The 18,280-nt window shown below is 35.6% G+C and overlaps 1 protein-coding gene across 2 annotated transcripts in view; it reads left to right on the forward strand.

Moving 5' to 3' along the window:
- The first annotated feature begins 13 nt into the window (after positions 1–13).
- Positions 14–18,280, forward strand: part of LOC148950898 (RCC1 domain-containing protein 1-like) — a 59,095-nt gene continuing 40,828 nt past the window's right edge. For both annotated transcript variants that reach the window (XM_089090507.1, XM_089090508.1), the window contains exon 1: positions 14–97. In XM_089090507.1, coding sequence (XP_088946633.1) covers positions 85–97 — 13 coding nt within the window. In that variant the 5' untranslated portion in view covers positions 14–84. The remainder of the gene's footprint in view (positions 98–18,280) is intronic.

An 18,280-nucleotide genomic window follows, 5' to 3' on the forward strand; every position in this document is an offset into this window, starting at 1 on the left:
GAAACACTCCTCGCAACACTGATGTAAACAGCAGAAACATTCAAGTGTTCATTGTGCTGAAAAGTACTTTCGTTCTATTTTATAATGGAATCTAAAAGTACTAATACACCTTTGTTGTTTTTGATTATCAGTTCTCAATATTTTCCTTGCCTTCTCCTTGTAAAGGATGTAATCTTTCATGTAGTCAAGGTCTACTCTGTTGAAGAGCTCCTAAATCTATATAAGAAATGATTAGGCTAATAATTCCATATTGATAGCTTGAAAGGCAGTACAACTGCATGAAAAGTAACGTTCTAAAAGAAGCACTGTAAAGAAAAGATTAGATCCATATAATTTCTAATTTTGTGCACTTTATGTTTTTTTTGTATTTGCATTAATTGGTCCTTCCTCTAATAGTCCAAGACATCACCCTAGGCTCAATGAAAACTTAAAGACTAAAAGTGATGAAATTTTTATGATATAATTCAGTGGTTTTCAATTAGGCTAATCACATTTCCATCTATGCTTTTAAGTGATTTTTGATGGTGTAGGCTAATTTTGTTTGATTCTAGCCTACTCAAAACTGCTAAATTTACTTACAATTTTTTTCTATCCCAAAAAAGCACCAGGTGTTTAGTTTTTCCACTCTCTAGAAGGAACAGTAGGCTAAATATTTACCAAATCATATTATTGAGTAATAACTAAAGTGAATATACCATTCAATGCCTTTTTTTTATGCTGATTATGAATATAATAATCATTTCTATTTGATATGAACTTTAGCCCCATTCAGGGGCTAAATTTATAGCCCCTGAATATATGCCATAGAATATATGCCAATTCAGGGTATATATTTCTACATTAGGGGGTGGGGGGCAAATTTTATTTCTGATGTAAATGGGAGGTAAGTTTAAATTTTACCCCCACCCTCCCTAATGAAGAAATATATACCCAGAATTGGCATATATCGGGGGGGGGGGGCTAAAATTCATTTACGATAGAAAGGATTATTATATTTGTGATAACCATAAAAAAATGCATCAAATGGTATATTAACTTTATTTGTTAATCAATTAAATGATTTGGTAAATATTTACCAAAAGAACCATGCCAGACAGACAAAAGTGGTACCATTAGACTCCTTAATTTATGTTAGGCTGTTTAAAATATAGCCTATTGGTTGCTTTTATTACAATGTTAAAGACTGCCCCTCACCCACTTTATTAGGGTAAAGACACTGATGATGCAACAGTGCAATTTTGGAACCACTGTCAACATTTTCCTTCAAAACTGGATAGGCATAACTCCATCTCTTGAAGCCGTTGTTATATTGTGACAATGTGAAATGGGGACACTAGGGTAAAGGCACCAATGATTTAACAGTGCAATTTTGTAACCACTCAAAATTTTCCTTCAAAACAGGATAACTCTTTGCTTAGTTGTGACTTGGAACACCATCTCTTGAAGCCATTGTTATATTTTGACAATGCAAAACATGGACACTATCCAATACACAAAGATAAGAAAAGAATATTCAATTCAATGAGTTTCCTGTTTTGACACAAAATGAGCTCCCAACAATTTTTTAGCTATGTAATGTTCAAACTGTCATTACTTCGTTATTTTTTAGCAAAAAAAGTTGGGATCAGCACCAATGCATCAAGATACATCTGATCTTCTCTAAAATGTAGCCACATTGGCTTTTTCTTGATAAAATCAAATTAAAATGGCAGCTAATATTATATTGACAAAACTAAGTTCCAAGTGTTGAAAATTCTTGTCTGATGTAGTGGAATACAAGGCCAACTAAAGATTTTGCTTCTGTCAAATTCAAATATAGATATTGGCTTCTATCATGAGATTCATTTCTTTTGAGAATATCTTGTAGTAATCATGGGTGCCAACAGGGGGGGGCATGGCCCCCTGTAAATTTGGGACTATGTAATAATTATAAGGAAACCAAAGGAAAGAGAGCAGAATAGGGATAAACCATGGGGAAATGTTTGTTGCCCCATTGTTGACTACCTGCCAATAGATTTTGACCCATAATAAGGAAAATATAAGTTCTAATTTGTGACTTAGTGACCCTTAAATATTTTTCCACAAAAATATTTTTGGTATTATTTGGTTGGAGCAAAAAAAAAAAAAAAAAAAAAAATTCTTCATAGTAATGAATGGTAAGTAAATAACAACCCTTGTCAATAATGAAAGTATGAGAGCTTAACTATTTATAACATTCATTCAAAGAATTAGATTTTTATGGTGATCCTAAATATATATTTCTTTATTAGTAATTAGTGCAGTTATTAGAACACAAGAAAGTGTGTATAATTATAGAAAACACAAGGAAAACAACTTAATAATAGGCAATTTTGGTAAGCATATGCTGTCAACTTTTGCTTGCATCGCAAGAGTACCCATGAGCTAATATATGAAGCCACTATTGCCAGAAATATTTCCCCTGAATAGAATGCTAAGAATTTCTGTATTTCCCCCCTGAATGGATACTTTTTTTTTGTTTTATTATCAATTTTTTTCTCTAGGAACAATTGTATTTATTTATTTGTCACTTTGAAAAAAATTTGATTTTTTAAAGTTATGAAGTATAATGGTGTCAAATATACTGGCTTTTGGCATTCAAAATTTAATTACAAATATTGAATTAAAAACTTTTATTTGATTTTTTTAATCTTACTTTTAATGTTTTACTTTGAACAAACTACTTTGATAATGTGCTACTTTTTAAAAACTTTGAGTCTAAAGGCATTAAATATTTTGTTGTTTGATAATCAAGTTCAAAACTGTCAATATTGTTAAAAAATATCTGTCAAATGCTTCAGCATTGCTCAACAGAACTTAATGCTGGGAGTTTGTATCTTAGTTTTGTAAGCAGGCTATTGTTTTTTGTATTTTTTGTGGCTACTTACTTTTTTCATTTTTAAATACTTTTACTTTAATTGACATACTTTTTCCATTGCCTTAGAAAATTGTTTGTCTCTAAGCCTTATTAAATAAAGAAAATACTTTTTAACAGAAAGTAAGGAGCAACATTAAAACTTAAAACAAACAGAAATTATCATGTATATGAGCCCCCCCCCCCTCCACAACATCTCACTCTTCAAGCTACAGTTTTTTGGCCCTTTAAAAAAAGTTACTTATTGTTCTAACTAAACAACCCTTGTGTTTTAGGAATCATTTTTAAAGAATGGGGACAAAATTTAAATATTAGCACAAAGAGTGAAATGCTGAAGAGGGGGCAACCTTCCTCATATGAGTAATAATTTCGTTTTGTTTTAAGTTTTAATGTTGCTCCTTACTTTCAGTTGAAAAAAAAACTTCTTATTTTTTATTTCTGATCATTTTTCAAATAACACCAGGATACCTGGCTCCACCTCCATGGACAAATCCCCCTCCCCATACTAATATCCTCTGGACAATTCAATCCTGGGAAAAATATACCCTGGACAATTACCCTTAACATCTCCATGTGTAAAATTGAATTGGTAAAGAGAAAGCAAGTCATATACAGAATTTTCATATATGAAGTCTGGCAAATTCACCCAGTGTAAAATTTCTTCTGGAAATTTCACCCCCTGGAAACCATGCTCCCCATTGTAAATTCTCCCAGCAGAAAATTCGTCTTCCCCTCCCCACCCGAAAAATGTATGCATACATCCCAATAACAAATAAAACAAAAACCAATTTTTATAACTTTAAAACCTTTCCCCAGGGGCTGTAGGGGGTCATTTTATCTCCAAAGACATAGTTATTGGGTTTTTCAACTATGCTGAAGAAAAAAGCTATCTCAAAATTTTAATCGGACGATTTTAGGAAAAAAGTGACATGGGAGGGGGCCTAGTTGCCCTCCAATTTTTTTGGTCACTGAAAAAGGGCATAAGAACTTTTCATTTCCATTAAAATGAGCCCTATCCTGACGTTCTAGGCACACTGGGTCAATAAATCACCCCTGAGAAAAAAACAAATAAACATGTATCTGTGATTTTTCTTCTGGTAAGAATTACAAAATTCTACATTTTTGCAGATATGAGCTTGAAACATCTACAGTAGGGTTCTTTGATACATTAAATCTGATGGTTTGATTTTCATTAAAATTATATCACTTCAAGAGGCTCTTTCCCCCTTTTTTCAAAAATCAGGAAAATTTACTCAGGCTTGTAGCTTAGGTGGGTAAGACTAAACTTAATGAAACTAATATATTTGGAATCAGCATAATAAGCCAATTCTTTTGGTATATCTACTGGTATGAAAATTCCATTTTTTAGAGTTTTGGTTACTATTGAGCCAGGTTGCTGTATGTAAGTGACAGTTCATTACCACGAACTGTTCGATTACCCATCAAAATCCGAACAGTAATACCAAAAGTATTTTAATCATAAATCTTAGTTTCATAAAATGTAATTAAACAAATAGAAAAGGTTTGTAAACTAAAGTAAGGAGCAAGTTTCAAATCTGTTCCTTGCTTTCAGTTGAAAAGCTTGTTTTTTTGTTTAATTTTTGATTGTTTTCCAAATTATACCTAGGCCTAACCAAGATATAATTTGAGGTACTGATCCCTTAAATCCTTGGTCCACTGCTTTTAAAATGGGTAAATCAATAATTGTACATTGATTAGTACCATTCTACATTTAAATTTGCAATTTCAATTTTGGATAAAATTTGAATACGCTTAAAAAATTGGTGATGAATAGTAATTTTGATAAGAAGTCCTTGTTAATATTACTACAAAAGAATTTCGGTTGGAAGAAAAGGAGTATTATTGTTTGTATGGATTGAAATTCTGTGAGAATTTTGATCTACTACATAATTGAAGCCATCACAACCTCTACAATAGGGTTTTCTTATTGATAGATACATTACAAACATTTGTTTAAATACATTGAAGTACTTCACATAAACAGAAAAAGAAAATAACACCGTTTAAAATTGCTGAAAACTACTAAAGAATTTTGGTTGGATGAAAAGGAGGATTATTGTTTGTATGGATGGAAGTTCTGTGAGACTTTTGATCTTCTACATAACTGAAGCCATCACAACCTCTACAATAGGATTTTCTTATTGATAAATACATTACTTATATTTTTTTTAATACATTGAAGTACTTCATATAAATAGAAAAAGAAAAATATTACCATTGAAAACTACTGAAAACTAAGTTCCTAGCAGTATTTGCCACCCCAAAGAAATTTCATGATGGGGCTGATGATGACCTGCCTTGCCTTTTCCACATCTGTGCTAGTAGATTTGGAAATGTGACATATTAGCTGTATAGAGAAACATTTTAATTAATTCCTTCTCTCCCTTTCCTCTTTCAACATTTATCTGAAGCCTCATGAAAAGTAAGCAGTTTGTCCATTAAAATGTACTTTTGTAGGAATCTACCCTACCCCCACCTAAACAATGACTCACACTCCCCTCATTATAGCTGATACACAATTACAGATCACCAAACATAGCATAATTTCAATACAAATAAAGCAAATTATATTGGTTGAATCCAGTACTACCACCCTGCAGCATTACTTCTTTTGCAACTGGGAAGCCTAAAATATAGCTATTGAAACTTTTAAATCAATTAGCTGCTCAGGACTTTAAATTGATTGTAAATCTGTTCTCTTTGGGGTAAAGTTCTAGTTTGGTGCCCTAAACCACCTAAACTGTCACCCAACCACCACTGCTAATTCGGCATCTGCCCCCCCCCCTGGAAAATTTCTGCTGGCACCCTTAGTAATAACCTTGTCAAAATTTTTTGACTGACAGCAACAGGCCCTGTCAAAATATAGGTGACTCTGTCAACTTCACTGAACATAAAAACAGATGAGAAAGAATTGGTGTCAAAATTCTAGGGTCCTCTGACAAAAACAGCTGTCAAATTTATGGGTACTTTCTCAACAACAAGAGATTTTGATGATTGTTATTTATAATCATATTTCCCATGAAAAAAAAACATAAAAAAAAGGTTTTTATTAAACCATAGTTTTACTGATTTGACACTAGATGTTATATTTTTCCATCATCTGAGGAACTGCCCCTTGGCCTCATACTCTGTTCATATTTTTAAACATTTAAATTGGTTAATTATAACATCCTCATTCATTTATCACTGAATAACTTTGAAGTAGACCCTCTCTTAGTAAATTTTGTATATGTTTTCTTTCAAACAGATCCCAAGTTGTAAAATAAAAATTCTCTCTGATCCCCTCCCTACTTGGTGTAGAATTCCTTTAGGAACCTGGTCAGGACCACTCTTAGATGTAGTATTGATTAATGAAATTGGTAAGAGACTCCCTCAAAGGTATTAATGTGTAGATTACCTGCTGATCCCTGAAAAATGTCATAGAAATATCAAAAGTGGCCCCATCAAAATCCATGTTTAGGACAAGGCTAAGAATTTACATACAAACATAAATTCCACTAACTCAATAATAATAATAAACTTCTTAAAATTCTTGAAATCCACTCCTGTTTTTTTTAGACCCTATTCCACCCAAAATGCTAGTGAAAATGTTAAACTCCTTGGTGTCACAAATTTCTAATAATCTTAAGTAGGAAATGCATATTTCAAGAATTCTGGACTTTCCAGACAAAGCATGCTCAAAACTAAAATTTTTAAGGTGGATAAAAATGGCAGATTAACTTTGAAATGGCCAAATGTTGACAACATTTTCACTTTGAACAACAAAGAAATCTTTGCTGGACCATTAAAGTTGAGAGGAACTGGGCCATTCCAGATAGTGTTTGGAGATATTCTTCTTGTGGCACATATGCAAAAATTTTAAAAAAAGGAAAAAAAAAAGGCATACAACCTAGGTTACACAATTACACTCCATATGATTGTCCAATTTTGTTCCTATACCCAAGACAATTTTTTCAGTTTTTTTTTGCTTCCACTATCTGAATAGTGTTTTATACATTTATGGATTAAACAAAGTTGAAGAGAAACAAAGGAATAAAGTAAAAAGAATAGGCATGTAAAATGCAGAAGGATCCGTCCACAAGCATTCCCCAGGTATTTTGACATGTGTCCAATTGGGTTCCAACTTACATCAAAAACGGGTAACTTTTTTGTTTTGTCGGATTTGTTGGTGAAAATGGTCCAGTTTCAGAAAGTCGGAGTTTTGAACCTTTTCTGATAAAACTTCAAACTTCTAATCAAACAGTAAGATTCCTAGATGTTTGACCTAGTTAGGTCTTCCAGAGTAGAAAAAGTGTTTTTTTTTTACAACAAAAACTGTTGAATCATCAGTGCCTTTACCCTATATCTAATGCACCCAGATAAGCAAAGAATATTCAATTCAATCACTTCACTGTTTTTCATGCAAAATGAGCTCCTACCATTTTTTTAAGCTATGTAATGTTCAAACTGTCACTGCTTGGTTATTTTTTTGCAAAAAAAAATGTTAGGATCAGCACCAATGTGTCAAGATACATCTAATCTTCTTGAAAATGTAGTCACATTGGCTTTATCTTGATAAAATTAAATTAAAATGGCAGCAAATATTATATTGACAAAACTGTGTTCCAGGTGTTGAAAATTCTTGTCTGATGTAGTGGAATACCAGGCCAACTAAAAATGTTCCTTCAGTTAGTTTCAAACATAGATGTTGGCTTCTATCATGAGATTCATTTTTTTTTTAGAATATCTTGCTTTAACCTTGTCAAAAACTTTGACAGACAGCAACAGGCCCTGTCAAAATATAGGTGACTGTCAAAACTTCACTGAACATGTAAAACAAATGAAATACAATTGGTGTTGAAATTCATAGGTCCTCCAATGAAAACATAGTTGTCAAATTTGTGGATACTTTCTCGACAGCAAGAGATGTTAATGATTATTATTTCTAATGATATTTCACATGCAAAAACATTAAAAAATGTATTTTTTTTTTAATTGTAGTTTTACTGATTTGATGCTATATGCTAGATTTTTCTATCATCTGAAGAACTGCTTCTTGGCTTTATACCATGTTCATGTTTTTAAGCATTTGACTTTGTTGATCATAACATCCTAATTTATTTATCACTGAATAACTTTGAAGTAGACCCTCTTAGTAAATTTTGTTATAGGTTTTATGTCAAATAGATCCTAAGTTGTAAAATACAAAAATATTTTCTCTTAGCCCCTTCCTACTTAGTGTGGAATTACTCAAAGAATCTTATTGGGACCATTCTTATATCTAGTAATGATTAATGAAATTGGTAAGGGATTCCCACAAAGATGTTAATATGTAGACCAGTTGCTAATCAAAATTGACCCCCTCAAAATCTTACCCTTGTTATGGATGAAGCTAGAATTTACACATGAAAGTAAATTCCAATAAGTCAAATATAATGACAATAAGCTTCCTAAAATTCTGGAAATCCACTCCTATTTTCTTAAACCCTATCCCACCCATAATGCTAGTGAAACATGTTAAACTCCTTGTTGTCACAAATTTTTAATAACATTAAGTAGGACAAGCATACTTCAAGGATTATTGACTTTCTAGACAAAGGATAGTCAAGACAAAATTTTTAAAGCCTTTCTATATATTTATGTTTCAGTCTTTCACCCTTTCTATATATTGATTTATAAAACTTTTTCCACAAGACAAGTTCTTCAAAGAAAATTAAAGAGCTCCATTAAGCCAAAAATGAGCAAAAATAAAGTCAAATAATCTTCCAAATGTAAAACTACCACAAATCAATATCAATAAATAAATGAAACTAAAAACAAACACAAATTACAATAGATAGCCAAGTCACACTCAAAACAAACAAAAATTAACATGAGTAGGGCTGATAACCCCTATACCTTTTTAAGACCAGAACACAATTTACACTTTACTGAAAAAAACAACAACAAATGACTGTGGATTGTCAGTTAAATTGACATATACTGATAGAATAGAGTAGAATTTTATTTTAAAAATTTCTATCACATCATGGTTGCCAAATTTGAGTTATACATAAAAAAAGCACAAGTATATATATATATATATATATATATATATATATATATATATATATATATATATATATATATATATATATATATATATATATATATATATATATATATATATATATATATATATATATATATATATATATATATATATATATATATATATATATATATATATATATATATATATATATATTTGTGCTTTTTTCCAACTTGTCACATATAGAAGTCATCACAGAACACTAAAAGGACAGAAATCCTGAAATTGCCCCAAGTTGCGATTTAGTTGAACTGATTTGAAAAAAAGAGCTGAAATTAGCCTTGCCATTTGAAAGTCACCTAGTCTATTTATCTGTCAAGAGTTTCCCAAGCTAACCTATGCTTACATTGTGCAGGGTGAATTTGGATTAAAAGTAGTTGAAAAACAAAAGAATTCTGATTAATTATTATTACTTACAATAGATTTCAACTCCCACCCTAGAGAAACATGTATACACATTTTGGAACCAGAACTGGAAGAATCATTTCGATTTTCCAGTTCTTTTTGAAAGTTTCTACTGTTTTAAAGATGTTACCAAACACTGCAGTGAAAGTATACTGCTCTTACGTCCCTTTATTCTCATGTTAAGTTGTCGAAGACCTATTTACAAAGAACCTTGATGATTATTACTCTAGTTTCTTAAACAGAATGCACAAACTCTTAAACTCTTGTTTGTAGTTGTTTTTATTCGATTCAAACTTGATTTGCATATTCAATTTAAGTTTCACTCGTTTTAAGATTTATATATTCATTTACATTAATAAATATTGTATGTTTGTTTGCATTAACTGTTTTTAATTTCTGTTCGTTTTAAGTTTCATTTATAATTTAATAGCAAAATATTTGTTTTCGTTTAAAGCTTGATTTTTATATTCACGTTTAACATTACTCGCTTTAAGATATATTTATTCATTTATATTATTATATATTGTATGTGTTTTGCTATGATTGCTTATTTAATTTCTGTTCGTTTTGGGTTTCATTTATTCTTTAATAGTAATTTCTGGTCGTTTCGAGTTTGAATTCTAACAGGTATTTGTATCTGCTGAGCTCAAGTTTAAAAAGGCCTTTACTTTTCTTTGAGAACTTATTTTTTGGAAAGTTTTTTTTAATTAATTTCTGTTCGTTTTTGATTGCAAAAAGTTTCAAGTTTTTTTGGCATGGGGGATGCTTACTGTCCGATTATTCTTGACTTTAAAAAACGGATCTAGGACTTTCAGTTTAAATCGAATGAGGCTTTTTTCAAAGTCTGTACGATTACCTCTTTGATAAAAACCTTATATATGAACAATAGACAGCTTGCATAACTTGTGGACAGCGATTGACAAAAATGAATGGATTAAAAAAATAGCTCTAATAAGGGGTTTTAGACCCTTTCACTTACTAACACAAAAGGATCACAACTGTTTGGAATTGACCTTAATAGGATTTTGTGAGCCAAAGCAATTTTACATCTATCTCAGAGTATGTATTTTAACCTTATATTTGGATAATTATAATAGATTTCCTATGTGTTCTTCCCATGCAAAACCCCTTCCCATAAGTTATAAACCCACTTTAATAAGTTATGCCCCACGGCATAAATTACAATGCCTATCCCCGGGCCCTGGTGGGCTGTGTCGACACCGGAGTTTTTTGTTATCAGAACTTTGAACTATTTTAACAAAAGTCTATCTCAAAATTTTTATCTTATGCATTTAGGGCGTGGAGGAGGGGGGATAGTCACCCTCCAATCTCTTTTGAATCTTAAAAAGTGAACAAGAACTTTCAATTTTCAGTCAAATGAGACCTCTCCAAAGTTTATACGAGCATCCCTTCCATAAGAAATAATGGGAAGGATTCGGAGAATCCTTAAATTACAACTTTTGCCCTGAAGGCTGTGGGGGAGTTGTCATCCTCAAAGACCTAATTTCCAGAACTTAAAACTACATTTAATAAAATGACTGTCTCAAAATTTTCATTGGATGTGTTTGGTGGAAAGGTGGGCGTGAGAGGGGGTTAGTTGCCTTCCAATCACTTTCGACTATTAAAAAAGGCACTAGCCCTTTGAATTTCCAATCGAATAAGCCTTTTTTGAAGTTTCTACGACAACGCTTCCTATAAGAACCTTATATGCCCTCAGGGCACAACTTAAAACCCTTGTCCTTAGAATTGTAGGAGATTGCCCTTCTCGAAAATATATTTTATTTCTGGAAATCAAATATGCTGAAAGAAATGCCAATCTCAAATTTTGATTGGATCTTTTTGGGGGAATGATGGGCGGGGTGGGGGGGTGCTAGTTGCCCTCCAATCACTTTCGACTATTAAAAAGGGCAGTATCCCTTTGAATATCTAATCGAATGAGTCTTTTTTGAAGTTTCTACGACAATGCCTTCTATAAAAACCTTATATGCCCCCAGGTCATAACTTAAAACCCTTGCCCTGAAGGTTCTGGGGGAGTGTCCTCCTCAAAAATATATTTTCTATCTGGAAATCAACTACGCTGAACAAAATGGCTATCTCAAAATTTTGATTGGATGTGTTTGGGGTAATGATCGGCGTGGGGGGGGGGGGCCTAGTTGCACTCCAATCACTTTTGACTATTAAAAAGGGCACTAGCCCTTTAAGTTCCAATCGAATGAGCCTGTTTTGAAGTTTTTACGACAACACATTCTATAAAAACCTTACATATCACCAGGGCATAACTTAAAACCCTTTCCTCGAAGGTTGTGGGGGAGTGTCCACCTCAAAAATATTTTTTTTTTTTGGAAATCAACTACGCTGAACAATATGGCCATTTAAAAATTTTGATTGGTTGTGTTTGGGGGACTGCTGGGCGTGGGGGGCATAGGGGCTCTCCAGTCATTGTCGACTATTAAAAAGGGCACTAGCCTTTTAATTTTCAATCGAATGAGCCTGTTTTGAAGTTTTTGCGACAACACATTCTATGGAAACCTGACATGCCCCCAGGGCATAACTTAAAACCCTTGTTCTGAGGGTTTTGGGGGAGTGTCCTCCTCAAAAATATATTTTCTATCTGGAAATCAACTACGCGGAACAAAATGGCTCTCTGAAATTTTTGATTTGATTTGTTGGGGGAAATGATGGACGTGGGGGGGGGATGGGGGCTAGTTACACTCCAATCACTTTCGACTATTAAAAATGGCACTAGCTCTTTAATTTCCAATCGAATGAGCCTGTTTTGAAGTTTCTACGACAACGCCTTCTATAAAAAACCTTATATGCCCCCAGGGAATAACTTTAAACCCTTGCCCTAAGGGTTGTGGGGAAGTATCCTCCTCAAAAATATATTTTCTATCTGGAAATCAACTACGCTGAACAAAATGGCTATCTCAAAATTTTGATTGGATGTGTTTGGGGGAATGATGGGCGTGGGGGGGGGGGGCTAGTTACACTCAAATCACTTTCGACAATTAAAAAGCGCACTAGCTCTTTAATTTCCAGTCGAATGAGCCTGTTTTGAAGTTTCTACGACAACGCCTTTTATAAAAACCTTATATGCCCCCAGGTCATATCTTAAAACCCTTGCCCTGATGGTTCTGGGGGAGTGTCCTCCTCAAAAACATATTTTCTCTCTGGAAATCAACTATGCTGAACAAAATGGCTATCTAAAAAGTTTGATTGGATGTGTTTGGGGAAATGATCGGCGTGGGGGGGGGGGGAGGGGGCTAGTTACACTCCGATAACTTTCGACTGTTAAAAAGGGCACTAGCCCTTTAATTTCCAATCGAATGAGCCTGTTTTGAAGTTTCTACGACAACACTTCTATAAAAACCTTATATGTCCCCAGGGCATAACTTGAAACCCTTGCCCTGAGAGTTTTGGGGGAGTATCCTCCTCAAAAATATATTTTATATCCGGAAATCAACTACGCTGAACAAAATGGCTATCTCAAAATTTCGATTTGATGTGTTTGGGGGAATGATGGGCGTGGGGGTGGGGCTAGTTGCCCTCCAATCATTTTCGACTATTAAAAGGACACTAGCCCTTTAATTTCAAACCGAATGAGACTTTTTTTAAGTTTCTATAACACCGCCTTCTATAAGAACCTTATATGCCCCCAGAGCATAACTTAAAACCGTTGCCCTGAGGGTTGTGGGAGAGTGTACTTCTCAAAAATATATTTTATCTCTGAAAATCAACTACGCTTAATCAAATGGCTATCTCAAATTTTGAATGGATATGTTTGGGGGAATGATGGGCGTGGTGGGGGGGGGTGCTAGTTGCCCTCCAATCACTTTCGACTATTAAAAAGGGCAGTATCCCTTGGAATTTCTAATCGAATGAGCCGTTTTTGAAGTTTCTACGACAATGCCTTCAATAAAAACCTTATATGCTCCCAGGGCATACCTTAAAACCGTTTCCCTGAAAGTTTTGGGGGAGTGTCCTTCTCAAAACATATTTTCTATCTGGAAATCAACTATGCTGAACAAAATGGCTATCTCAAAATGTTGATTGGATGTGTTTGGGGAAATGATCGGCGTGGGGGGGGGGGGGGCTAGTTGCACTCCAATCCCGTTTAACTATTAATCAGTGACCCATTCCTTTAATTTCTAATAGAAGGAGAATTTTGTGAAGTTCCTATGACACCACAGTGAATAAAAACCTTATATTTGCTACTTGGGCATACATTAAAACCCTTGCCCCAAGAAGGGTGGGGGATGTCCCCTTGGAAAACATTATTTGTATCTGGAAATCAATTATTCTAAACAAAAGGGATACCTCAAAATTGGGATTGGATGGGTGTGGGGGAAGGATGGGCGGGGGGGGGGGCTCGTTGCCCTCCAATCACTTTCGACTATTAAAAAGGGCACTAGCCCTTTAATTTCCAATCGATTGAGCCTGTTTTGAAGTTTCTATGACAACGCCTTCTATAAAAACCTTATATGCCCCCATGGCATAACTTAAAACCCTTGCCCTGAGAGTTGTGGGGGAGCGTCCGCCTCAAAAATATTTTTCTATCTGGAAATCAACTACGCTGAACAAAATGGGTATCTCAAAATTTTGATTAGATGTGTTTGGGGAAATGATGGGCGTGGGGGGGGGGGCTAGTTACACTCAAATCACTTTCGACTATTGAAAAAGGCACTAGCTCTTTAATTTCCAATCGAATGAGCCTGTTTTGAAGTTTCTACGACAACGCCTTCTATAAAAACCTTATATGCCCCCATGTCATGTCTTAAAACCCTTGCCCTGAAGGTTGTGGGGGAGTGTCCCCCTCAAAACATATTCTCTATCTGAAAATCAACTATGCTGAAAAAAGGGCTATCTCAAAAGTTTGATTGGATGTGTTTGGGGAAATGATCGGCGACGGGGGGGGGCGGAGGGCTAGTTACACTCCGATCACTTTTGACTATTAAAAAGTGCACTAGCACTTTAATTTCCAATCGAATGAGCCTGTTTTGAAGTTTCTACGACAACACTTTCTATAAAAAATTTATATGCCCCCAGGGCATAACTTGAAACCCTTGCCCTGAGAGTTTTGGGGGAGTATCCTCCTCAAAAATATATTTTATATCCGGAAATCAACTACGCTGAACAAAATGGCTATCTCAAAATTTCGATTTGATGTGTTTGGGGGAATGATGGGCGTGGGGGTGGGGCTAGTTGCCCTCCAATCATTTTCGACTATTAAAAGGACACTAGCCCTTTAATTTCCAATCGAATGAGCCTGTTTTGAAGTTTCTACGACAACGTCTTCTATAAAAACTTTATATGCCCCCAGGGCATAACTTAAAACCCTTGCCCTGAGGGTTTCGGGGGAATGTCCTCCTCAAAAATATATTTTCGATCTGGAAATCAACTACGCTGAACAAAATGGCAATATGAAAATTTTGATTGGATGTGTTTGGGGGAATGATTGGCGTGGGGGGGGGGAGGGGGGCTAGTGAAACTCCGTTAACTTTCGACTTTTAAACAAGTCCATCTCTCTTGATTGTCCAAACGATTTAGATTAATTGTATGTTGCCACATCAACGCGTTCTCTAAGAACCTGGAGTGAATCCAGAGCATAACTTAAAAGCATAATCCTGAGGGTTTTGGGGGAAGACACTACACAAAAATATATTTTCTTTCAGAAAATCAACCATGCTAAACACATTGGCTATCTCAAAAGTTTGTTTGGATGCGTTTGGGGCATTGATTTGCGTGGGGGGGGGCTAGTAACCCTCCAATCACTTTCGACTATTATAAGGTCCACTAGCTCTTTAATTTCTAATCGAATGAGCCTGTTTTGAAGTTTCTACGGCAACGCCTTCTATAAAAAACTTATATGCACCCAGGGCATAACTTAAAAACCTTGTCTAGAGGTTTGCGGGGGACTATTCGCATCAGAAATATATTTTCTATCTGAAAATCAACAATGCTGAATAAAATTGCTATCTGAAAATTTTGATTGGATGTGTTTGGGGAAATGATAGGCATGGGGGGGAGGGGGCTAGTTACACTCCAATCACCTTAGACTATTAAAAAAGGCACAAGCTCTTTAATTTCCAATCCAATGAGCCCGTTTTGAAGTTTCTACGACAACGACTTCTATAAAAACCTTATATGCCCCAGGGCATAACTTAAAACCCTTGCCCTAAGGGTTGTGGGGGAGTATCCTCCTCAAAAATATATTTTCTATCTGGAAATCAACTATGCTGAACAAAATGGCTATCTCAAAATTTGGATTGGATGTGTTTGGGGGACTGAGGGGCGTGGAGGAGGGGGGGCTAGGGGCCCATCAATCTTTTAGGACTATTAAAAATGGCCCAATACCATTAATTTTCAATTGAATGAGCCTGTTTTGAATTTTCTATGACAATTTCCTCTAGAAAAACCTTATATGCCCCCAGGGCATAACTTAAAACCCTTGCCCAGATGCTTGTGGGGGAGTGTCCGCCTCAAAAATATTTTTTCTATCTGGAAATCAACTACGCTGAACAAAATGGCTATCTGAAAATTTTGATTTGATGTGTTTGGGGAAATGATGGGCGTGGGGGGGGGGCGCTAGTTACACTCAAATCACTTTCGACTATTGAAAAAGGCACTAGCTCTTTAATTTCCAGTCGAATGAGCCTGTTTTGAAGTTTCTACGACAACGCCTTTTATAAAAACCTTATATGCCCCCAGGTCATATCTTAAAACCCTTGCCCTGAAGGTTGTGGGGGAGTGTCCTCCTCAAAAATATATTTTCTATCTGGAAATCAACTACGCTGAACAAAATGGCTATCACAAAATTTTGATTGGATGTGTTTGGGGAAATGATCGGCGTGGGGGGGGGGAGGGGGGCTAGTTACACTCCGATTACTTTCGACTGTTAAAAAGGGCACTAGCCCTTTAATTTCCAATCGAATGAGCCTGTTTTGAAGTTTCTACGACAACACCTTCTATAAAAACCTTATATGCCCCAAGGGCATAAATTAAAACCCTGGCCCTGAGAGTTTTGGGGGAGTATCCTCCTCAAAAATATATTTTATATCAGGAAATCAACTAAGCTGAACAAAATGGCTATTTCAAAATTTTGATTGGATATGTTAGGGGGAATGCGGGTCGTGGGGGGGGGGCTAGTGGCACTCTAATCATTGTTGACTATTTAAAAGGGCACTAGCCTTTTAATTTCCAATCGAATGAGCCTGTTTTGTAGCTTCTACTACAATGCATTCTATAGAAATCTAATAGGCCCCCAGGGCATAACTTAAAACCCTTGCCCTGAGGGTTGTGGGGGATTGTCCTCCTCAAAAACATTTTTCTATCTGGAAATCAACTACGCTGAACAAAATGGGTATCTCAAAATTTTGATTTGATGTGTTTGGGGAAATGATGGGCGTGGGGGGGGGGGGGGCGAGTTACACTCAAATAACTTTCGACTATTGAAAAAGGCACTAGCTCTTTAATTTCCAATCGAATGAGCCTGTTTTGAAGTTTCTACGACAACGCCTTCTATAAAAACCTTATATGCCCCCAGGTCATATCTTAAAACCCTTGCCCTGAAGGTTGTGGGGGAGTCTCCTCCTCAAAAATATATTTTATATCTGGAAATCAACTACTCTGAGCAAAATGGCTATCTCAAAATTTTGATTGGATGTGTTTGGGGAAATGATCGGCGGGGGGGGGGGAGGGGGGCTAGTTACACTCTGATTACTTTCGACTATTAAAAAGGGCACTAGCCCTTTAATTTCCAATCGAATGAGCCTGTTTTGAAGTTTCTACGACAACACTTTCTATAAAAACCTTATATGCCCCCAGGGCATAACTTGAAACCCTTGCCCTGAGAGTTTTGGGGGAGTATCCTCCTCAAAAATATATTTTATATCCGGAAATCAACTACGCTGAACAAAATGGCTATCTCAAAATTTCGATTTGATGTGTTTGGGGGAATGATGGGCGTGGGGGTGGGGCTAGTTGCCCTCCAATCACTTTCGACTATTAAAAGGGCACTAGCCCTTTAATTTCCAATTGAATGAGCCTGTTTTGAAGTTTCTACGACAACGCCTTCTATAAAAACCTTATATGCCCCCAGGGCATAATTTAAAACCCTGGCCCTGAGGGTTTTGGGGGAATTTCCTCCTCAGAAACATATTTTCTATCTGGAAATCAACTACGCTGAACAAAATGGCTATCTGAAATTTTTTATTGGATGTGTTTGGGTAAATGAGGGGCGTGGGGGGGGGAGGGGGGCTAGTTACACTCCAATCACTTTCGACTATCAAAAAGGGCACTCGCCCTTTAATTTCCAATCGAATGAGCCTGTTTTGAAGTTTCTACGACAACACCTTCTATAAAAACCTGATATGCCCCCAGGGCATAACTTAAAACCCTTGCCCTGAGGGTTTTGGGGGAGTGTCCTCCTCAAAAACATATTTTCTATCTGGAAATCAACTACGCTGAACAAAATGGCTTTATCTGAAAATTTGGAGTGGATGCGTGTGGGGAAATGATTGGCGTGGAGGGGGGGGCTATTTGCCCTCCAATCATTTTTGACTATTAAAAAGGGCAATAGCCCTTTAGTTTCCAATCGAATGAGCCTGTTTTGAAGTTTCTACGACAACGCCTTCTACAAAAACCTTATATACCCCCAGGGCATAACTTAAAACCCTTGCCCTGAGGGTTGGGGGGAGTGTCCTCCTCAAAAATATATTTTCTATCTAGAAATCAACTACGCTGAACAAAATGGTTATCTGACAAGTTTGATTGGATGTGTTTGGGGAAATGATGGGCGTGGGGGGAAGGGGGGCTAGTTACACTCCAATCACTTTCGACTATTAAAAATGGCACTAGCTCTTTAATTTCCAATCGAATGAGCCTGTTTTGAA

This window comes from Artemia sp. Qi Xiang Cuo, chromosome 6 (genome assembly GCF_049724085.1).
Source record: "Artemia sp. Qi Xiang Cuo chromosome 6, ASM4972408v1, whole genome shotgun sequence".
Taxonomy (NCBI): Eukaryota; Metazoa; Arthropoda; class Branchiopoda; order Anostraca; family Artemiidae; genus Artemia; species Artemia sp. Qi Xiang Cuo.